Genomic DNA, 25,454 nt, shown 5'->3' on the forward strand with positions numbered 1-25,454 from the left:
CTCACCAACACACACACAAACACACACTCGTGAAAACGTGTAAGCTGCATGTCAGTATATACAAGACACTACCTTTTTCATGCTCACATACACAGTGACTTACATACACAGTGACTTACATACACATGCCACAATTACAACCCAAGTTCCCACTTTTGTCTAAATTTCCATTGTATGATTTTTGAACAGCGAGAGAGAGAGAGAGAGAGACAGAGAGAGAGAGAGAGAGCCCTGCGGACCATGTTTCAATAATGAAGCTATACAAGAACAAAGACACAAAGCGATGGAGGGAAGAGTGAGAAAAAGAATGAATGACAGGCTTAAAGAACAATAATGGTGCATTGCAAAGGGATAAATTGAAAATGGGAATTGGGGAAAATGAAAGGATGATGGAAGTCCAGCGAGACAGAGAGAGGGATAGAATCCTAACAATGCATTGAGAGAGAGAGATATGGAGAGATTGGAGAGAGAAAGACGGAGGCCGACATAGAAACGAATGGAGGAGAGGAGCAGGGAGGAATTGTGAGGCTGATGGTGCATTGCTGCTTCATTGTTGATGCGGCGCTTGCCTCTGCACGCCCAGTATCTCTCTCCGTCTCACTCGCTCACTTACTCTCACACCCCCTTTTTTAGACCCTTTCAAGTACACACCTTAAATGTGCTGGAAATTGTCCATGTTAGGCTTGTGTTTGAATAAGCCCCCGCACCACTTTCCTGTGACACTTCTAGCACAGCTCAAGTCTAAATTGTCACATTAATGAAAAGGCCACAGCATGCACAGACATACCGTATACAGAGTGGTAATAAACAAAAATAAACCCTTCTTAAAAGCACTTAATGTATTAAAAGTGTGTCTGTTTGAATGAATTAGTATTTTGTTTCAGATCAGTCGATAACAAAAGGTTGTTTTTCCCTTCTCATGGTGCTGAATGAAAGAGTGGAGAACACAATAATCATCAGGCATTAGTCAACCTAAATGTTCATGCCAATGCTTACACGAACAGATGCTTTGCACACTGCATGTCAGCAAATAGGAATTAGCAAAGGCACAAAGTTACAATTTGTAATTGTTTCCTATGCGTCAGCACGCTCGGAGGTCCACTCAACACGTTTATCTTCTACGCTCACAAATGTTTAAGAAACACGCATTGAGGTTTTCAGAATATGTGTGTGTGTGTGTGTCTACCTCGTGTAGTTTGAGTGTCGTCTTGGAGGCCTGACAGGTGCAGCCGTTGTTCCAGTTCTCAGTTCCGCAGCCACAGTTGCCTCCACAGCGTTTGACCAGCAGACATCGGGGGAAGAAGACGGCGTTGGTGGCCCTCAGCTCCTCGCGCAGGTTCACAGAGTAGTTGCGAGGCGTACAGCTGTACCGCTTGACGTCGTCGTAGAGACGGTTTAGATCAACTGGACAAAGCGTGAGAAGAAGAGAGCGGATAACGCATTAGTTTGGTTCTTGTTGTATTTATGTTTCGTCTTTGCTGTCGGTGGATTTGAACAGAGCTGAAGGACGTGTGCGAGAGACAAACAGCTGTCTATAGCTAAATATCATTATTAATACAAATGTTTGACATGTTGGAGGCAGAGACAGAATAATCACATACAAAATAAACCCAGCATTGATTGAATGGAAACGGTTGAAAGGCGGGAAGATGCTTTTTGATATGGGTACAATTGCAACAACAATTGACTGTAGAGGAACAGATAGAGAGACACAAAGATGCAGAAGGAGAGAACACAAGCCAGAGGAGGAAGGGCGTTATTAACTGAGTGTACAGTAGATTGAATGTATTGACCTCAGTCTTCATGTCATCACTTTGGAGAAAATTGCCCCGTTTGTGCACAAAGGACATTTTTTTATTGGCCTTCAATGGTTCAAAACTAATTGCAAGAGAACCAAAGGGATTACGGGACAAGCCGAAGGGAAATACATACAGACTATAGTACAGGAGCTACAGAACCTTAAACTTGATTTAAATCTGTCTGTACTTCTGTTACACTAGGTTTGACATTACAGACTTCTGACAGAAATGCACCTTGTTGCTCGGGTTGTTTGAAGGACAAATAAGACGAGGTGAGGTGAGAGGAAGAATGGTAAAGGAAGAAGAGCAACAATCAGCTGCAGATTGGCTGCTCTCGTCACTGAGGTCATCAGCAGGATAATCATCACCACTCTGTGCACACCACGGCGTGTGATTATGGCCTTGTGGTGATTACACAAGGCCATTGAAACAGGGATTTTGCTTTACTTTTACACTAGTTCAGCACAACTGGGACACTAACTAAAAGTAAAACTAAAATCTCAATGGAAAGAGTTTCACTTGTGTGCAGATGTGTGGGTAAAACAATAAAAAATAGAAGAAATGATACAAAGTGGTTGCCATTTTTGATAACAAAATGCTGTCGGTAAAAATTGTTAAAAAAAAAAAGAAGTTAATTTCCCGCGGCACACCTGACGATCTCTCGCGGCACACAGTGGTTGAAAATCACTGCTCTATGGCCGCTCTGCACTGGGGATGGGAAGACAAGGCCTCACTCAAAACAGCTTGATTGACATTATTACACAGGCGTGAGTCACATTACGTATGTAACAGTTAACTGGATTAATTTGGATATTTAAGAAAACGCAACATAACATTTAAGGATTGTGAGGAAAGCTCCATCAGTCAACATGAACGTTGAATATTTAGCTCTTCATCACATATTTTTTCTTTTTCAGTTATAAGCAGAACTGATTTAAGCTATTTGTGCACTCCGCTGTGATTGATTTAATACACCTATAAAAAAAAGGTATTCCCGTAATGATCTCCTAAGGTTCAGAAGAGACAGCTTTGAGCACCATGGGAGGCACCCGCTGGACTACAGGCACTTCACTACTTGCAGAAAACAATAATTTAGGAGAGGGTGACAGAACAATCTCTAAGCAAAAGCAACGTGACAAGAAGAAACCGCTGATGCGTTTACCTTTAGGGTCGAATGCGATTGTCCAGAAAAGAGGCAAAAAGCACTAAACTAATGGAACGGAGTAGTAGTAGTGGGTCGAGCTTGCTCTTTAGGCAGTGATGGTGGACTGAGCCTGTGCACACTGGATACTATTCACCAGTCTGAAGCCATTTAGGACCCACACAACAAATGGCTGCCCAAGTATTGGCATCTGCTTACTTCACTGGGTCCCCAAAAACTGGGGCTTAAGTGGCAGCACAACCAACTGCTCCTCTTTTGTATATCGTGGCTCAGAGCGAGCAGTGGAGACATTCTGTCATTATGAGACTGAAAGAAAATAGAAGCAGGGTTTGGATATGAAGGCCATTTTCTACCGCCGGCACCAGGTGGAGTTTGTTGTTTGATTCTCTTTTGAACAGAAGCACATAGATCCAAACAGAGGGTGAAATGGGACCATTACTTCTTGAAATGAGTTATATATTCTTTATACAAGTTCATTTGCAGTGAAGCTGGATTAAATTGTCCATGGTCATTGCTAGACTTTTAACTTCATTGGAGTGGAATGGGCTTTTACGACCCAATACAAGAATAAAGGACTTGTCAAGATCAATATTTGAGGTGAAGTACAGCTACTATTTGGTGAGATTGGCTCGCTTTGGCTTTTTGAGCTTTGCTACAACAATGCAACAATAAAGATCAGTCACGCAATAGAAACGGCCTCGAAATTGCATGTCCTTCTTATTAGTTCAACAACGACAAATTTGCTTGACGTGCAATACTTTGTGTGAAAGACAGAAATCAAAGGGAAGTGCAGTGAGGTCGAGGGAAGCCGAATGGCATTGATAATCAATAAGCAATTGTTCACAAAAAAGAAATCTTTGCTGTGAGGGGGGTTTCAATTCATAACATCAAACATGTGGGAAGACTGATGAACAATGAAGAGAGAAGAGAAGGCGATACAATCATTTGCTTCAGTAATACAAAGCGAGAGATGAAGGTAGAAGGTGCAATATTTATATCAACAACAGTGATTGTGGTTCCAATTGAGGCCTTTTCAGTTGCATGGCAAAATGAAAAATCATAAGATGAGATATAATAGGCGTAGAAAAAAAGAAATGCAGCAAATGAAAGTTGCTGTATCTGCATGCTTCTGTGTGTGAGGTGTTTGTAGTAACATCCCTGCATTCTGTCTGAGAGGCAGTTGCTGTGTGCGCATCGACTCAACGGAAATTGGATTATGTCTGAATTTGTGGGATTATTAACAGGTTAAATGAGGACGACCGATTCAAACGGCATGTCTGTCACGTTTAAGCGATATCAGGGGATTCTTTGGTGTGTATTTTGGATGAGTGGAGACAATTTTTTCCCATTTGCATAAATATTGTGAGAAACTGCAAATAATGATCCTACTCTACTCTAATAATAAAGAAACTCCGCCAGTACAAGCTGGTTTAAACCTGATTATAATAGCTACTGGTAGAGATTTAATGTGCTATTTTGTACATATTCTTCTTTTTTTTATATCTACAACTGTAGATTTAAATGAAACATCGAAAACATAGTGGTCAATTAAAGAAAACACCAAAACAAAAGCAACAACAACAACAACTTCACAGGCTTGAAGGAATATGAATAAAACATGCAAAAGCAGGATGAGCAGAATACATCTGCTCACAGCCATATCCAAGAAACTTTTGTTGTGAAAAGTACAGATGACAGAGAAGCCATCGTTTCTGTTTTTGTGTGATTTTACTGAAAAGCAAAACAGCCGACTTTCAACGTGACAGTTTTATTGTTGATGACAGAATAGTGAGGATGTCAAGTGTCTCTAACATTTATTATGTCTGTCTACGCCTCCTAAGGTGATAAAAGTCATGATGTAAAGGAGCTGCTACAAAAAACACACGCTCCATTTAATGCAGGGAACAACAGGTATATGTGTGCGTGGGGGTAAGGTGCATGCTTATGCCGTGTGAGTGAGGACGAAGGCAGAGGTCATGCCTGAGTGTGGGTAGGCGTGTATACCGCGCGCGTGTGTCTGCGCTGCGGGGCCGAGCTTTACGGGGAATAAGTGTAATCTCAGAAAAGCAGTGGCGTGGAACCCTGTCAGGGAGTGTGGAGGAGAAAAAGACAGACGGAGACAGAAAGACGGAGAGCAAGAAGCAAGATTGCGAGAATGACTATGTTGCTCACACAATATGAAAAACAAATTCAACATCAAATATATTCTGCCCTAAAGTTCTAGATAGGGGTTTATGTTATTATGTTTTTACGTGACCTAAAAGTGTCCCAATTAATATTATAATCAGACTTGCTGTCCTTCATGGGAACAAAGATGGGTGTTAGCTACTGAGTGTATGTGTCTCTTAATGAAAACAAAGCTAAGCTGCTGACTGTGGCACATTTCTGCTCTGCTGCACAGGTTGAATTTCCAATTAGAGAACGCTACGCCTGTACAGTGGATCAAATACCTGCAGCATCTATGCACCTTTCTGTAGTGCTGCGGCACACACAAACTCCCCATGTATAGACCTTCTTATGCCAGCCGAGCACACGCATGCACGGACAAATAGAGATAGATTTGCTGTCAAACACAAACGTTTACCGAGGAACAGGATAGCCCTTGGGTGGAAAGACAGAGAGAGAGAGATACACGGGCACAGGTGAGAGAGACGGGAGCGGAAAGCACTCCAGTGTGTTTCTTTACTGTAGACACACATGCACTCCCACGATTGTGTGGCCTCTGTGTGCAATAAGCATATTCGCGCCAAGACATCCGCTATCCGTGTGCGTTTCAGGCACAATATTAATTGCCTCAGTGACTCCAGGTCGTTGTCACTGACTTCACTGTGAAGAATTGCCTTGAACCGCTGGTCCCGTGTCACCTTAAATCAATCGCTGACTCACTTTTAGAGGGTAAACTGCTCATTTGATGATGCAACAGCTTCGTCAGACTACAGTATGTTGTTGCATCATAACGTGAGCAGGAGCTGGTTTAAGGATCTTTTATATTTCATACCTCAGGAAACTTATTTTCATTTATATAGACATCTCTTTCAAGTTTCAAAATCGCTTTCACACCCAAATTCATCATAATGCTCTTTCAAGTCTATTTTTCTTTTCCACTTCTGATCATAAGGCAGCATCGTGGCTCCGTCACAGTCATTATTCGCCCTGACTAATAATTTCCTTCAAGTTATCGAGCCGGTAGACTTCTTCCACCGCAATGCTGTACCGCTGAGTATGGTGAAATATGTAGGAATGGGTCTCCTGCTGTGTAGGGGTGTCTTGGTCAGCACTTGGTCTCTCTATATCCCCCCCCCCCCCCCCCCCCCCCTCTATTACACCAGCTACCAATGACTGCACCAGTCTGCAGTGAAATACTGTGAACGCAGCAGAGTTGTTGAGGATCACCATCTGCAGCACAATAAGATGGGATGAGAACATCACCGCTCTCATCGTCCTTCATCAACTTTACTGACGAAGCATGTCAATACCGGACTGGTAGTGGCCGCATTATAAAAGTCTTCTGGAATTTCTGTTTTATATGTCTGGAGAAAAATAATTCCACAATCAGTGTCTGCTCGATCAACATGATCCTCACACCAAACAAAATACTAAAACCAGAGATCCTATTTTTATAGCTACACAATTTCCTCCTTGGGATTGTCACTAGAATTTAAAGCCCTACTCAGCATTATTTTCTATATTAATATACTGAAAACACATTCACGAATCGTTGCAAGTACTGTTGAACCATCACCACTACCAACCCTGTAGCTCTACACGGCTTTTTGACACTTATTATTCTTATTTCACTTCTTGCATGATTTTTCTTAGGCAGCATTTCCCCACACACAAGAGCCTAGTTTTTCTAGAAGTTCATATGCATTTTCTGCTAGTTGGACTCCAAATTGTAGGGACTTTGTACATGTGCGACTTACAATGCTGCAACTCTAAATTCTTTAATTATTCTTCATAGTTTGATACTATCCAACAAATACCTAATACTGTCTCCTCATCATATCTACGTCTTACGTTTCAGTTCTGTGTTGTGAAACTGTCTTGTAATGTGTCAGTAAATTCAATGTTCAGCAGTTATATAAGAGCCAGATAAAAGTGATTATCGTCATGCTGAAGGCACAGTCATGCAAGGACATACAGTATATGTTTGGGTTTAATGTTCTGCATAACTACATTTGTTTAGGAAGATATACATATATATTATTTGTTGGACAGTTTAACGTATGGATTGTACAACTTGGACATATGAAGTAAATTCTACCTTTATTATGTCTGCTTGCGAGATGATAGGCCCTGGATCTGTATTGTATGTGTGTTTGAGTGTAGATGCTGTCCAGGTCCTGTCTCCAGGTGTCTGGGCTCAGGGATCTAAACAACTGTTCTACGGTGTCAAAGGCAGCTATGGTCCGGTCCAAATCCTCCAATGAGAAAGGAACCTGTGTGACGGCCGCTGGCATCTGCCCTCCAGCACTGTCCTGCAAAGAGCAAAAGTTCAAGACAAAATTAGGAATTATATTATTCAATTAGGCCTTTTCTAACTTCAGCAATTATTCATTTATAGCATTTATTACCTACAGCACATTCGGGAGATGCAGGTGCCAAAAGCTTCTTGGAAATGTGTCGGATACTTTATAATTTCTTCCACAGTTATTATGCTGGGCAGAGATATAATACAACCCCATCTAAGAGGGTAACTGGACAGCCAGGGGACAAGTCACGACGCTGATGTTTTGAATCAGGTGGCTATGCAAAACTTGGAAGCAATAACTATATGCACAGAGATAAAAAGGGGTTCTGCAGCTAAGGAAACCTAACATGTGTGGTCGCTAATAAACATTTCGGACAAAGCTTTTAGTGTAACGTAAAACAGAGACGTCTTGATGTCCATCAGTGTAGCGCTTTCTCTCAAAAATGTACAATGCATTTCAATTACAGTAATATACTGCTGTTATATCTCTGTATTGTGATCAAAACACAAAGAATTATGCATTTGCTGTAATTATAAACACTTTCCATGCACTCATGCAACATGTAAATATGACTGACATTTACTGTAAGTTAAGAAATCCGCCTGAAGCCTGTAAAATAGCACCCTGTGATGGAAATACTGTGTGTTTCACCGCACGTGTATGCAGTGACAGCAGTTTTAAAGCAAACACGGGTGTGAGATCGAGATCGAATCCGACTTGAAGATGCTAGAAATCATTACATGCTTGAAAAACTGAGCTTTAAAGCTTTAAAGATTACTGTTTATTTTCTAAACCTGCTCTCATTATTGTGCAAATTCAACAACATCCTACATCGGCAATCATTTTTTAATAGTTTATATGAGTTATTAGTCTGATATTAGATAAGCAAGAAAGTTTTTTTGTATCTTATATGAAACACATTATTTAGATTTTCCTTTATGTGTTAGTTTCCCACTAAAATTAATATTTTAAGCAACATGGGGAGCAAAAACAAAAAGCAGCAGCATATTGCAGAGGCGATTCCTAGATGGCTCCAGCTCCCTCCTGCAGGCTATTTATATGGCTTGGAGGCAATTGTGTAAATTCTTATAGCATGTATTATTATGCCTGTGACTTTAGCTGCCATAATCAGCACTGACATCCATACAGGTCAAAGGACAAAAGGGTGTCATGGTAATGACAAGATGTCAGGAGACATAGATGTATTAAAGCTAACATGAAGCTGAAGTACACCGCTGAGACTTAACATGTGTTAACATTTACTGTAAGAGCTTCAATACATGGACTTAATACGTATGCATGAAAATGATGATTTTAGTATCACAGTATGCTATAACAATGTGACTCTCATGTAAAATGTAATATGGAACAACAAGACAAGTAGCATAAGACAAGTCAACATCTTCATTAGATGATAAATTGTACATTTTTTAGAATGTGTTTTTTTTTCACTTAGAGTCATTAGAGAGGCTGAGAGCTAAAAAAAAAAAAAAAAAATCATCATCATAATAATGAATGTATCATAATTTGCCAACATGAACTTAATTTAAAACGACCACAAATCACCGGGAAAAAGCCATGAGGCAGATTGTGTTTAAGAGCGCCATGTGAATATAAAGTGGAGGAGACTACATGTACATCTCATCTGCACTGGCAGTGACATATCCATACATTCACATGGAAAAAGCATACACCCACGCACATACAACCATTATCAATCCATGCAGAAAAACTGCCTCGCAGCCCAATGCATACTGATTATTATGGTCACATGTGTCACTGAACCCCACTACTTGTACACGCAGACACACACAACTTACAAAAACATTATTCTATGGAAGCATGTCATTTTACATCTTAAGCTTCATGCATAATAAATACAGTACACGCATGCATGCATGTGTTCTGTGTGTGGGTTATCCTATACAAATGGTACCATTTGTCCTGTTTATCAATGTAAAGGTTAGTAGTTTTTAAAAATCCTGATGATGGTGATAACTTTCTCCTGGCTGCACGTTTCTTTTTATGTTGTGCGAAACTATTAAATACACATTTATTCCATTCAATGGTTTATGTGTGAGCTCTGGCCAAATATAACTGCCATTATAACTGAGGCCAAGCCTGCCTGTTTCAAATTTTAATTCTAGGATTTTAACAATTCATAAAGTGTGTATGTGTGTGCATGACTCACCGACATAGGCATAGTGACAGCCTCCCAGTTGGTGTTGGATGCAGGCAGAGAAGCATCATACTGCAGGAATGGACAGCAGAAATAACAAGACATTAAAACAAACCAGAAATCATACTGAAGACAAATAAAGATGGTTATTGAACGAATGCAAAACTTATTTTGTGTTTCTTGTGAAATTGGTTTTTGATTGATTGAAGCCATCAGGTAAAATAAAACTGATGCAAATAGTTCTCTGCGTACATGATTTAGGTAAGAATGAAGGAATCATGATCTTGTGTCAGAGAGTTGTGATACCTGCGTGTGCTGGCTCTGCTATGCGAGGGCTCCTGCTGTTGCAGAAACTGTATTGAAAGTGAAAGTGTGTCGCTTGTACAGTCTACGGTTGTGTTGGATAGCCGACTGACTCTGAAACATTGTTGCACTTTAGTGGTTATGCCACCTGGTGTATCTTATTTCCTTAATTTCTCAGACATGACATTACTGCGAGTGACGTTTGAGGATAGGAAACTGCAATAAAACCACATGTAAAGGGTTAAAGTGTGCAGCTAAATGCTAATGAATTACATCTATCACTCCCATGCTCCTACTTCTTTTACTTTTCGCAAAAAGATTGCCTTCACAGCTTGTAAGAGAGGAGGTGGAGCTTCGCATGTTATGTAGGGTTATTCAAGGTATTCTGTCTGTCTAGCTGTCTGATGGACTGTCAGTATGTCAGGAAAATCATAAAAGAATTTCAAGGGGAACTGGTCCCAGCATGCCTTTCTGTGTGTTTGGGGGCAACAGTCAGACTCTGGTCAAAGCATGTTTAGATCATAAACACTCATCAGACTGACATATTTGGCACACATGCACACATTCTTTGTCTTTTTCCTTCTTTCTCTCTCTCTCTCTCTCTCTCTCTCTCTCTCTCTCTCTCTCTCTCTCTCTCTCTCTCTCTCTCTCTCTCACAAACACACATACACACACACACACACACAATCTCTCCTTGAAGAGAGGGATTGGATAATTGAATAATGTAATAGAATTTATATCAAAGCCTGTCAATGTGCAAACGCTTTATTTTAACAGATTCTCACATGGAGCCTTTGGATACATGTACTTATACATCCAAACCAGCTGTGATTGAGATTAGAACGTTTCCTGTAAGTGTGTGTGTGTGTGTGTGTCTGTGTGTGAGACTAAATGCATGTTTACAAATTCCGATTCTCATTTCCTTTTAAGGTTAAATGCCTCATCAAGCACATCTGGGGCATTTAATACGGTTGGAAAAAGGTTTAAGAGACAGAACACTTAGAAGGAGGAAAACCTCTGAGCACACAGGCTGTAGTCACCGGTCTGATACATGTACAGTACTTTCACATCAAATGCTTGTATTATTACTTTTATTATAAATGTGTTCTAGTTGAATGGATTTGCTGGAAACTGTAACTCAGTAGAAAGTATATTATTGATTGTTTTAAACTGATCAAAAAACAAGGTTGCTTTTCTAACTGTATTTCTTTAAACGTGGTACATTGTTGATTGGTTCTGGTACTTTTTTATGTTCACACTGAATACATTAAATCTAGTAACTCATATGGACTGACTTGTAACTTTACATTAGTAAACCTACATCTGCTGATAGGTTAAAGTCAGCAGGTGGATTTCTCAATATCCTCTTAATATGACTCATTAATAAGACCTTTCAAAGGGTTTTTTATGTTCTCCTATGAAGGAAGACTATTCAACTTGGTGCTTGAAGTTCTTCTTTTTTATGAAAATATGGTGTAAAATATATAAAAATGAAGGAGCTACTGTCTGTGAATGTGTGATTTCAGCTGTTCATCACACATTCACAGCGCTCATTGTGCCCAGAGTGTGCTCTGCTGCTCCAAGAGCGTGGCGCTGTGAATAACCGAACAGTATATTCCAACGGCGCTCTGAATTTACAAACGGTACTTTTTGTGCCAGATTGTGTTCTGGCGCTCGGAGGGACTATTTACGAACAGTTAATACAAATTTCGTGCTTCAGCTTCAAATATTAAAAGTAGCCTCCAGTACATACGAGGATGTTTAGCGAGTTGCTAAAAGAAGCTCATTTTGTAGGTGAATTGGTTTTGAATATACTTTAGGGAGAAATATTTGTTATAGAAAGCTAAAAATAATATTATAACATTCTTATTTACAGTTGCAGTGTAGTGGAGGGGACACCAGGGAGCTACACTTTTCAAGTTGCATTTTGTACAGTTGGACACTTGAGCGTGTGAGGATTAGGCGTGGGGTAGATGGCGAGGATAGCGAGAGCATTTCCCTGTTGACTTTTACTCTGCATGGCCGGTTATCTCGCTTACAGCCAGAGGACATTCAACTTAGCAGATAAATCACACCGGCCACATTTATGCCATCTCATCTGTGTCTGAGTTTAAGCCAATTTCCTAGTTAAAGCCTGGAAAATGCTCCTTCTCAAGTAGTTTACTGTGATACTTCTGGTCTTAATCCGCAGTACATTTATGTTAAGGGTCATTAAATTAGTGGAAATGTACGCCTTCACTGTATTTCCAGGAGCGGCAACAGAGGCTTGCTTGGTGTTAGCAAACCTACAGCGGGGTACGTAAAGGTGTGACTTAGTGATTGCTAAACAGACAAAGAAATAGACATGTCAACAAACACACATACATTATGATATAAGATGATACTTGAAAGTGTTCGATTGGTGCTGTTTATCATTTATCGTTATCTCACACACACATGACGGTGTTGTTGTTTTTTTTCTTTCTGTCATATCCAGTCGTCACACATGTGGAATGACTCGATGGGATTCTGGGAACTAACTTGGATCATATTTCTTAATCAATAGTCATTTCCTGCTGCACTTGGTTTAGCAGCACTTTCATAGGAATACCCATTAAAAATACATTGATGTTACTTCTATGATCTCATACAGAAAAAAAAATCAATATTGGAAACAAACAATAACATAAAGAATCGATAAGGTTCTGAAATCTTACAAAGATGAACTCAGAGTGGCTTCTGTTCACAATACATATAATGATTTGTGCACTCGTAGTGTTTCTTTGAGGATTTCTAAGCAAATAGCTCCTAAATGTTTGTCTTATGCAATTAAAATCCCTCATGTTGTCATTCAAGCCTGCACTGCAGATGATGAATCACACTCGCTGAAAAGAGATTTAAAAAGGATCAAAGAATATTGATTTGGGGCGAAAACAGTGACATGACTAATGAGTACGGCCTCTGTTTAACTGGAGTGTAGCCTGCATATGGTGGACTTTATTTATATGGAGGAGGGAGCAGTGTATTCTTAAATCAGAAATAAAGGTCAATTAGGTCCTAATCTGTTGAAACATACGCAAACTTGTTTTTTTTTAAAGAGACCCAAGGATTTCGACCCCATTTACACTTGTCATTTCAAGTGTTTCATATATGATTTAAAATCGAGATGAGTTTCAACACTCCATTCTTTACACTTGATGTACTGTGTGTGTCTTCATTAGACAGATCACTAATCTGATTGCAATCTGTCTTGAATTTCCCAGGCGACATGCAAATCTAGGTAAGCCTCACTCCAGCACATCGACTACTGTGACTGCTCCTTAAGCTCTTTTGGAAACGGCTAAAATGAAAATGAACAGCAAATGGACACTTCAGCAGTTAAGTTACAACAATAACAGTTCAACAACCATTGTGCCAAACACAAACATGGATAACTCACGCTAATGGAAACCAAGCAAGACAAATGTTCGTCTTCATGGCTCTCACTGACAGCACTCCCTCACCCATACACATCAGGGCTCCCTCATGCACAGATCATCCAGAGGGTGAACCGATCAGGCTTTAGAGAAACGCTTCAACAGCTCCGTAAGCCTTCTGTGTTAATGTATGTGTTGAAATGTTCTCAGGTTTATTGATACCGAGAGATCAAATAGCTTTCCAAGACGCATGTCTACAGACTGTAAAGAGAACACTGCAGTGACACGATGCTGCTATAATTAACCAGCAGCCACAAAAGGTCATGAAGAGCAGCGATGGACGTCATTTTAACTGCATGTCACACCCTCGGTTTGGCCTTAAAGATCCCATTGTTCTCTTTGTGATACACACACATGATCAGAGTTCATGAGTGAGGCTGCTCTGGTATTGGACCCACATACATTTGAAACATGGCGAGGGTTTAGTAGTTATCTTGTGTTTTGTTTTTGCTCTTTATTCACTCTCTTTTCCCTGTATGCTTCCATGTGACTCCACTTATTCTCTCACACTGATGCTGTTTTGCTGTCCCTCATGGTTATTTCTTTATCTAGTCAACCTCAGTCAGCTCCATAGCTCACTACCTCACACATGCCTCTCTCTCAGTCTGCCTGGCTCAGTTCAGGTTGTTTTAGTGATTAGCTGACATGCTGATACCATCTCAGACACCTGTTCTCTCCTTCCAATGCTGCTTCTCCTCATTCTGTCTCTGCCTCTCTTTTCCTCCTTTCCTCTCGCTGCCTCTTCTCCTCCTCCCTCTTATCTGTTCGACAGGTCTGGAGAGAACAAATTAGAACTGCTAAATTAAGCCACACACACAGCTCCAGTCTAGCTGAAGGGAAGCTGTGTGTGTGTGTGTGTGTGTGTGTGTGTGTATGTGTGTGTGGGTGGGTGTGAAAGATGGAAAGATATAAACACACACTCAAAAACAGGAGCTCTTTGAAAAATGGGTAAAACGGATCCAAGAAGATAAACCTCAGGAGTTGGATTCTTTACGGATGTGCGATTATTTGACCAGAGGAGGAATAACAAAGGGTGAGGAGGGAGGGAAGACGAGAAGGGAGACGGGAGAAGCAGTGAACGTCTGAGAGAGAGAGATAAGGGAATTATAATTTGAAGAACTTTTGCTTTGTTGTCATCATGCTGGGTGGAACATGGTGAAGTTGCTCCCTAGTAGTTTTGGTTGAGGTCGTTAAGGGCTCATCTGTCTCACACATACAGTTTATGGCTGTGTTGGCCTTACACTGTGTGCCATGTCTGCGGGTTGCCACAGCAACCGAGGACACATGGATGTGTTGTGGTGAGGGGGGCTTTGAGGGTCATCTGCATTTCTGTGATAGTCTTAATTTCATTTGCATGTATGAGAGGCGCCACTTTAATGTTGGTGTCTGGACGTCAGTCAGAATAAATATGGGGATTTTTAGCTGTTGTTTGGGGTTTTGTGTGACTTCAAAGGCTTTGCAAAGTATACATCACATGTATACCTACATATAAATCATATGTATACCTACATATAAATCACATGTATATACCTACATATACATCACATGTATATCTACATATACATCACATGTATACCTACATATACATCACATGTATACCTACATATACATCACATGTATACCTACATATACATCTCATGTATACCTACATATACATCACATGTATACCTACATATACATCACATGTATACCTACATATACATCACATGTATACCTACATATACATCACCTACATATACATCACATGTATACCTACATATACATCTCATGTATACCCACATATACATCACATGTATACCTACATATACATCACATGTATACCTACATATACATCACATGTATACCTACATATACATCTCATGTATACCTACATATACATCACCTACATATACATCTCACGTATACCTACATATACATCACACGTATACCTACATATACATCACATGTATACCTACATATAAATCACACCTATACCTACATATACATCACACGTATACCTACATATACATCTCACGTATACCTACATATAAATCACACGTATACCTACATATACATCACATGTATACCTACATATACATCACACGTATACCTACATATACATCACATGTATACCTACATATACATCACATGTATACCTACATATACATCACATGTATACCTACATATACATCACATGTATACCTACATATATATCACATGCATACCTACATATACATCACATGCATACCTACATATAAATCACATGCATACCTACATATACATCACACGTATACCTACATATACGTCACACGTATACCTACATATAAATCACATGCATACATACATATACATCACATGTATACCTACATATACGTCACACGTATACCTACATATACATCACACGCATACCTACATATACATCACACGTATACCTACATATACATCACATGTATACCTACATATACATCACATGCATACCTACGTATAAATCACATGCATACCTACATATACATCACACGTATACCTACATATACATCACATGTATACCTACATATACGTCACACGTATACCTACGTATACGTCACACGCATACCTACGTATACGTCACACGCATGCCTACATATACATCACATGTATACCAACATATAAATCACATGTATACCTACATATAAATCACATACATCTCATGTATACCTACATATACATATCATGTATACCTACATATACATCTCATGTATACCTACATATACATCACACGTATACCTACATATATCACATGTATACCTACATATACATCACATGTATACCTACATATACATCACATGTATACCTACATATACATCACATGTATACCTACATATATATCACATGCATACCTACATATACATCACATGCATACCTACATATAAATCACATGCATACCTACATATACATCACATGTATACCTACATATACGTCACACGTATACCTACATATACATCACACGCATACCTACATATACATCACACGTATACCTACATATACATCACATGTATACCTACATATACATCACATGCATACCTACGTATAAATCACATGCATACCTACGTATACGTCACACGTATACCTACGTATACGTCACACGCATACCTACGTATACGTCACACGCATGCCTACATATACATCACATGTATACCAACATATAAATCACATGTATACCTACATATAAATCACATACATCTCATGTATACCTACATATACATCTCATGTATACCTACATATACATCTCATGTATACCTACATATAAATCACATACATCTCATGTATACCTACATATACATCTCATGTATACCTACATATACATCTCATGTATACCTACATATACATCACATGTATACCTACATATACATCACATGTATATCTACATATAAATCACATGTATACCTACATATACATCTCATGTATACCAACATATACATCACATGTATACCTACATATACATCTCATGTATACCAACATATACATCACATGTATACCTACATATACATCACATGTATACCTACATATACATCACATGTATACCTACATATACATCACATGTATACCTACATATACATCACATGTATACCTACATATACATCTCATGTATACCTACATATACATCACATGTATACCTACATATACATCTCATGTATACCTACATATACATCACATGTATACCTACATATACATTACATGTATATCTACATATAAATCACATGTATACCTACATATACATCTCATGTATACCAACATATACATCACATGTATACCTACATATACATCACATGTATATCTACATATACATCACATGTATACCTACATATACATCACATGTATACCTACATATACATCTCATGTATACCTACATATACATCTCATGTATACCTACATATACATCTCATGTATACCTACATATACATCACACGTATACCTACATATACATCTCATGTATACCTACATATACATCTCATGTATACCTACATATACATCTCATGTATACCTACATATACATCTCATGTATACCTACATATACATCTCATGTATACCTACATATACATCACATGTATACCTACATATAAATCACACGTATACCTACATATAAATCACACGTATACCTACATATACATCTCACGTATACCTACATATACATCACACGTATACCTACATATACATCACATGTATACCTACATATACATCACACGTATACCTACATATACATCTCATGTATACCTACATATACATCACATGTATACCAACATATACATCACACGTATACCTACATATACATCACATGTATACCTACATATAAATCACACGTATACCTACATATACATCTCACGTATACCTACATATACATCACACGTATACCTACATATACATCACATGTATACCTACATATAAATCACACCTATACCTACATATACATCTCACGTATACCTACATATACATCACATGTATACCTACATATACATCTCACGTATACCTACATATACATCACATGTATACCTACATATACATCTCACGTATACCTACATATAAATCACACGTATACCTACATATACATCACATGTATACCTACATATAAATCACACGTATACCTACATATACATCACACGTATATCTACATATAAATCACATGTATACCTACATATACATCTCACGTATACCTACATATACATCACACGTATATCTACATATAAATCACATGTATACCTACATATACATCACATGTATACCTACATATACATGTGGGGGGAAACAATAGGATTCTAAATCTACTTTCCTGTACCTTTTAAAATGAACTCCAACTCAACCAGCTGTAGTTTACACATTAATGCAGCAATGATAATAATCCAATATAGCACTCTGACAGTCATTATTCAATACTTCTAAATATTTGAAAGACTTTTACCTCAGTATTTTTACATTTGGATATTTGCTCAAAATCTAGTAAAACGCATCAGTTATATTTCATTACAATGAACATGGGCACTGTAGTTTATTTTGAGTCAATCCCTCATACACTACCCTACTGCCAAAAATACTAGCTAACTTGCCAAATGTGTATTGACCGCAGCTATAAATAGTCTCCAACAAATGCGCTATTTACTCTAGTTTGAATGGCATTTGCTAAAAACCCCAGTGCACAGCTGTTTTAGGAAATGACTGAAACAAAAACAGAGCAAAAATATTTATCTATCTTGAAACCAGTGAGCTTTACACTGACAGGGTAGGGAAGTTATAATGTATTGACTAACACTTTATTAGTTGGTCTTTGTCTTTGCATGGGATTAGTTGGCAATACGGAACCCATAGAATAATGACAGCCTTATCCTTCAGTAAAAAACCTTAGTACTTAGTATTTTGGATGATGAAAACTGTTTTTGCTGGATATGTGTAGCGGTTTTAGTACACACACCCTCTCTCTGTCTTGCCCTTTACTCCATCTGTGCTCATACCACTTTTTCTTCTCAAACAATAAGCGATGCCACCATTAAACCCTGCCTGTGATGCTGTGTCTCTTCCCCTCTCTCTCTCCTCTGCACTAAAACAGTAGCGCAGGGAACATTACAACAGCTGCTCTTTCTCATCCCATTTTCCTTCTGATTATAGGGCGGGAGAACATCTTCAAATCAGAGTCCCTCTCTTTCTTCCTTCCTCTCCCTGACAGAATGACAAAGCTAATCTCCTTATCCGTTTGTTTGACAGCCTTTAAGCGAACACTTTCTCATCCTCACCCTCCCCCCTGCCCTCTTTTCCCTATCTCGCCATCTCTCCTCTACTGTCGAGTGGACGTGTGTGAAAAGAACAGTTGGCTAATACATTTTGGCATTTTACTGACAGTGTAACTAGATCCTCCCTCTCTCCTTTCCTCCTTACTCTCCCCTCAACATATCTCACCCTATGATCACATCTCTCATTTTTATTGTGGAGGTAAAAGAGTGAAAGAAGCATTTTACCTCGTCCTAGAGCATTGCAGTGGTACTCGGGCTGAACCCAATGTGTGATAATAATAAAAAATTAAGACCGTGTCCCAAATAACAACTCATGATTCTTTGTCAACTACTACTGTGTGTGTGTTTGTCTAAGTGAAAGTGTTTGTCTCACCAGCAGCGAGCAGTAGACTTTGAATCCCGGCTTTGCAACAAAGTAGTCATCCGACTTGAAGGTGACTCTGAGCATGTTGGTTTTGGAGTTGAGACTAGGCGGGGCCTTCTGCCCACACCAGCGACCCCAAATTATAGTGCTGGTCTCTGAATGGTCCTCCACTTCCACAAAGTCATACCTGGAGAGCGAGAGAGAGAGAGAGAGAGAGAGAGAGAGAGAGAGAGAGAGAGAGAGAGGTAGAAGAATGTGTGACAGGGAAGAGAGAAAGATATGGCATGAACATTGTACAAATGAGTTTGCTTTTAAACTGAAACAAAAAACCCAAACGTGATTGAAGAAAGAACATTTAGGAAAAATAGAAGACTAATAAACTTTGGTCTTACTTTTGTAGTTTTCATAATTTTTGGTAAAAACAACAACATTGCACTCACTAAATTACTGTAATTGCTGTCAAGCAAACAGTAAAATAGTCACAGCTTACAGACATCTTTGACCTACAGTACTTAACTTACTACATAAACTTTATTTTGCAATGAAGGATTATTACACTCATTGTAGGTGTGTTTTCTTTAGTTATATGTCTATATTAAGGCATTAGTTTGACACTTTCCTGGTGGGAGTTAAATGAAAAGCTCTCATGTCCGCATGCTAAATGTTAAACTGGAGAAAGTAGCAGGTTACTAAAGCTTAGTTTAGCATAAAGACTAGAAACAGAGGGGAAAAAGCTAGCCTTCACTACAGTTTTGTTTTGGTACTGATTAGACAAACAAGATAAAATGTGTTAATAAGTGAGATTTAGAGGGGCTGGTAGAATGATTTTTTTTACCTTTGGATGGAGCCTGGCAAACAGTTTCTGGTGGTTTCCGGTTTTAATGCTAAGCTAAGCTAACCGGCCGCTGGTTCCAGCTTCATATTGAACAGATATGAGAGGGGTATTGATCTTCTCATCTAACTCTTGTGACAGTTAATTTAAGTTAAGACGTATTCTCAAATCACTAGGACCACCCTGCCAAACTCCAAGACAATAAGCACTTTGCAAGAAAAGTTTTTTGGATAACTCTCCAGAAATCAATGTCCCAGTCAATTAGTGTGTCCATCTATCAAACACATACACACAAATACACACATGCAAGAGTTGAAAAACTGTGTAAAGCTACTTCCTCCCTCTTTCCAAATCTCTCCTCCCCCTGCTGCTCCCCATTGTCTTTTCAGCAAAGTGCTTACAAAGGCGGCTGAGTTGCATATGGGGATTAAAAAGTCTATTTTCTCCCCTCAATCCTCAAGGACATACTTCTTCTACTTCTTGCCAAGAAAGCAAACTTCAACTATCCATCTCTCTCATAGTGATTCCACCTCCTACACCTTCTTATATTCTTTCCCCTCACATCCTTTCAATTCACAGCTCATCATTTTCACATATTTTACTGTTGTTGTTGTACGTCCTTTCAACTTGGGACTTCTGCTCCATAAACCTCCTTGTCACTTGGAACAGTTCTCTCCATCATATCAGCACTCACACTCTGGTTCTTTAATCACTGTTACTTTCATCTGACTTTTCTCCTTTACAGCCGCTTGTAATCCATCAATACCTCCTCCGCTTTGTGCTCTATACATTTATCCTTCTTACCTCCATTCAGGTGTTGTCCTTCTCTCCTTTTGTCAGTGTTTCTACTAAGCTCTAATCCTCTCTTCTGAATTCCATCACCCCACTCTCAATCTTTCTTTTTTTTTTCTATCCCTCCGAATGTCATGTTTTACCTGCAAACTCCATTCTCAGCCTCCTCCAGGCCGAAGTGTCCGTCAAACTCCAGGTGTATGCGGCTCCCTGGTGGCGACAGCAGTTTCCATGACAACATAAGATTGCGGGGGTAAGCGTTGGGGTAGCGTGGGCTGTAGATGGCGCCGCCCACTGCCGTTACGGTGACGTTTTCATCTTTGCGGTAGAAGTCTGTGGTGAGGCGATTGCTGTCTGTTAGTGGTTACAACTGATCAGTTAGTTAGTCTAGTTGTAAATAAACACTAGCAAAGTAGCTTGTTCATAGATGCAATCATACAGAGTGCAAATCTACACGCAAAAACAACAAATACACTTTTATGGAAGCGTTAAGACAGAAGCACAAAAACATACACAGACAAAAAGAAATATTCGTTGAATACAAAGGTGACATTTCAGTGTAGTGATAACATGACCTCAGCAAAGGTACTTCAGCCTAATGTATAAAGACATACCTTAACAGAATAGTCTTTGAAAACATGCTGATTCACTTTCTTGCCAAGTATTAAATAAGATGATCATATCTGCCCCTTCAATATGAAGCTACAGCCTGTTAGCTTAACTTAGAGACGGCTAACGGCTAACCTGAACTCTGTCTGAAGGTAAAAATGTTCAACTTAAACCGCAGTTTGTCGTTTTTACATTTCCCTTTTTTGTACAGATTAGACAAACAAGATATAATGTGTTAATAAGCAACCTGGTAGGCAGTTTTTTCTTCAACCTTCAGACACAGCCAGGCTAGCCATGTTTCCAGTCTTTACACTAAGCTAAGATGCATTCTGGTGGTAGCTTCATATTTACAGACCGATATAAGAGTGATATCAATCTTCTCATCTAACTCCTGGCAAGAAAGCTTATTTACCAAAGTGATGAGCTATTCCTTTAACCATGTCCTTGAAAGCGTGGTTTGTAGAGCTAGTTGTATTGGATAATAGAGAAAAGAGTAATAAGGCTCACCTCTATCATGATTCAATGGAGGTGAGGGTCCTATTTTAAAGAATGTTTGATTGTGGATTCGCTCAACATGTTTTTGAGGATGTTTATAGATACGTTTGTGTATCTGTCTATGTTTAAAAGTGTAAGTCTGACCTTATCACACTCATTAGATTTTGATATTTCTTGTGTAAATTGGAAAATTTGGCCTGATGGGGGTTCTAAAGACAAGGTCAAGGTGGCAACAAAAATATTCAGATTTATTTTCTGACGGTTATGAATATTGACAGCAAATTTGAGAGGAAAATTGGCAAGAATAATTCTCTGGTGCCCGAGAAACTCATCCCGTTTTTTTTTTACTATTGCAGCTCTCGAGAAGAACGGCATGACATCACTACTGACGGTTAAACACAGTCGCAGTAAAATATAGTGTGTATGGCATGTACTGTACAAAGAACTTCACATGCTGTGTTTAAGTATGCTTAGAAGTGTGTGTAAATAACAGTATGCATCTTCACTGTTTTTGTGCACTGTGTACTTTACTAGCTCACCACAAACCCATGTAAACACACACACACACACACACACACACACACACACACACACTTTCCTCACCTACCTAACTTACATATCTCTAAAAAGACAATGAAAAAGTAATAATATGGTTACTACGTGTCATGGACTCTGCTTATTAGCTTAATTGCTTTACTAACTACATCTATAAACTATAAGAGTTTTTTCAAGAATAATAATTGCTCATCATTACTGATAAACATCATAATCCACTGAATGTCTAACCCTAATTAATCAACTAAATTATAAATAAACTGTTCATGTTTCACAACAAAAAATATTAATTTTCCTCATCATTGTATTGCCGACTTTCTAAAAATGATAAATACACACATAAACACACACACAGTCTAAGGTCAGGCTGTGTGCTGCAGAAGGCTGACAGGGCTGTATTTTCTGAGAGGTGTGTGGTTTTTGCAAAGAGAGCTGAATGCATAATCAAGCCACTGTACCCATGGGAGATGATGATGAAGCTTTGGCCCTTTCCTCCACCTCTTCATTGCAAACCCTTAATTCCTCCTCCTATCCTATCCTGTCCATCCCTCGCTCCCTTCTTCTTCTTCTTTGCTTCAGTCAGTAATTATGTCTCATCAGTCATTCTTCAGGAGTCACACCCTCTGCTAATTCTGGCTCCAGCAATTAACATGTCCCTGTGTGTGTGTGTGTGTGTGTGTGTGTGTGTGTGTGTGTGTGTGTGTGTGTGTGTGTGTGTGTGTGTGTGTGTGTGTGTGTGTGTGTGTGTGTGTGTGTGTGAGTGAGAAAGAGAGAGTATTTTCAATTATGAGCATGTGGCAATGTGTCAATGTACGTGCGTGTGCATTTGCATGTGTGAGTGTGTGAGTGTGTGAGGGATTTGGAGTTTGGAGTTTATTTGTAAAGGAATCTTTCCACTCTGCTGATCAGAAGCCCGACTGTGAAGATCCATTCAGTCATAAAAGTGCTTATGTGTCAGGAACTTTCACCCACTAATGTCACTGGGGAACAGAGCTTTGTGTGTGTGTGTGTGTGTGTGTGTGTGTGTGTGTGTGTGTGTGTGTGTGTGTGTTTGTGGGAGCTTCAGTGTTGCTTATTTCTTTCATTTGTTCAAGAGAAATTTGTTTTCACATGAATGTGACCATTATCATGTTCTTTGTATATGGAGGAGTTATCTTATAGTTTCTCAAGCCAACATTGCATGTGTTTGTTCCCCACTGAAATGTACATTTGTGCATGTGCATGTGCATATACAAGAAAATGCACAGCACCACTTTCAAAAGCATTTCTTAAGTGTTAGAGATCCACTTTCATGCTAGATAGATAGCCCTTAGATCTTAGGTTACATGTAACTGTTACATTTTCTTACATTCAGACTCTATTTTTGTCGTACACACTTAGTGAAATTTAACACCCACAGACAGCCACTGGAATCTCATCTCATCTCATATTCATACATTCTAAATATGTGACTTATAGTACAGCTACAACAATTGTTTAAGCTTCACTGTGGACGTATTACTGCACGCTTTGGTGGGTAAAAGCTCTTCGCCTCGCACAGACCCATAGCTTGTGATATGCCAGGTACCTCATAACAAACTACAAGCAGTAGTCGTTGGCAGTGTTGTTCCCTGGGAAATATCATGAACCTCTGCCTAGTTTTCCTCAGCAATGCAAAGATCCTCTCTGTCAGGCAGACAGAAGTGGCTGGTACAACACATGTACATCAAAGGAGACATGCCTGCCTTAAACCTTCTCCAGGTCAACAGAGAAAATAAGCAGTGCCAGGAAGCCAGTGCAAGATGGGTAAGAAAACCTCAAATAGTAAGAAAGAGAAAAGACTGAAAACTCACCTATGCCCCTCTTAAATTTTGCTTCTCGTGTACATTTGGGGCAAATGTCACATCCATTAATTTGGCTTTGTTTTTTTTCTGAACTCTGTTGCCCTTCTCCACAGTATTGCAGCATGTCTTTCAACTTGGCTGTGGAGGGTTAGTAAGTGAGGCAATGAGATTCTTTCTACCCAGTAAAAGGTCATATCATCTTGCTTGTAAAATTGCAGGATATTTAGAATTGTACTGCTATTATACTGACCTGCCTGGATGGGTTCAGGCAAAAAGAGAATATATAACTTTCTGTCACCAGCTTTCTACTTTTAGTGTTTCCTGTCTCTGCTCTTGTGTAACCTCTACTATAAGTGTAACTGAAGCAAAGGAACAATAGACATATTGCTGGTTTGTTTTCTGGTTTGTACATTTGTTGAGCTGGATTAAGAGAGTGCCATCTTCCAGTGAACCTTTGAAAGTCAGCACTGGTTTAAGAGCCACACTCCAATCATACTGACTCATCACATTTAATTTGATCTCTTTATGTTTGTCCATGTTTTTGCCTATTTTGTCCTGGACACTGAATGTTGTATAAATCTAGCTTGTTAAGAGACACAACCAATAGTGAGTGAGTGAGTGAGTGAGTGAGTGAGTGTGTGTGTCATGGAGAGAGAGAGGAGAGTAAGCTAGAGACAAGAAAATGACAAAACCCTAAAGTGAGAAAATATGTAAATGTACTTTAGGAGCACGATGCTTTTTTGGGATGCAGTTTCTCAGTCACACCATTGACCTTTACTATAAATCATGCAATGACACCATTGCAAATTCATGCAAATGATACAGTGATGAGAAAATAGGTTTCCATTCCAGCGAACTGACAGAGCTGGAAACTGGCAG

The 25,454-nt window shown here is 39.1% G+C and overlaps 1 protein-coding gene across 2 annotated transcripts in view; it reads right to left on the reverse strand.

Moving 5' to 3' along the window:
• pdgfd (platelet derived growth factor d) overlaps positions 1-25,454 on the reverse strand; it is a 50,338-nt gene that overhangs the window by 3,897 nt on the left and 20,987 nt on the right. Inside the window, exons 2-6 of one of the 2 annotated variants that reach the window (XM_029445560.1) lie at positions 21,237-21,426; positions 19,479-19,656; positions 9,625-9,684; positions 7,226-7,439; positions 1,187-1,404 (exon numbers count right to left, since the gene is read on the reverse strand). In XM_029445560.1, the coding sequence (XP_029301420.1) occupies positions 1,187-1,404; positions 7,226-7,439; positions 9,625-9,684; positions 19,479-19,656; positions 21,237-21,426 (860 nt within the window). Of the gene's footprint in view, positions 1-1,186; positions 1,405-7,225; positions 7,440-9,624; positions 9,685-19,478; positions 19,657-21,236; positions 21,448-25,454 lie in introns of both variants that reach the window. The other variant, XM_029445559.1, reaches the window with a different exon arrangement.

Source organism: Cottoperca gobio, chromosome 13 (genome assembly GCF_900634415.1).
Source record: "Cottoperca gobio chromosome 13, fCotGob3.1, whole genome shotgun sequence".
NCBI classification, from domain to species: Eukaryota; Metazoa; Chordata; class Actinopteri; order Perciformes; family Bovichtidae; genus Cottoperca; species Cottoperca gobio.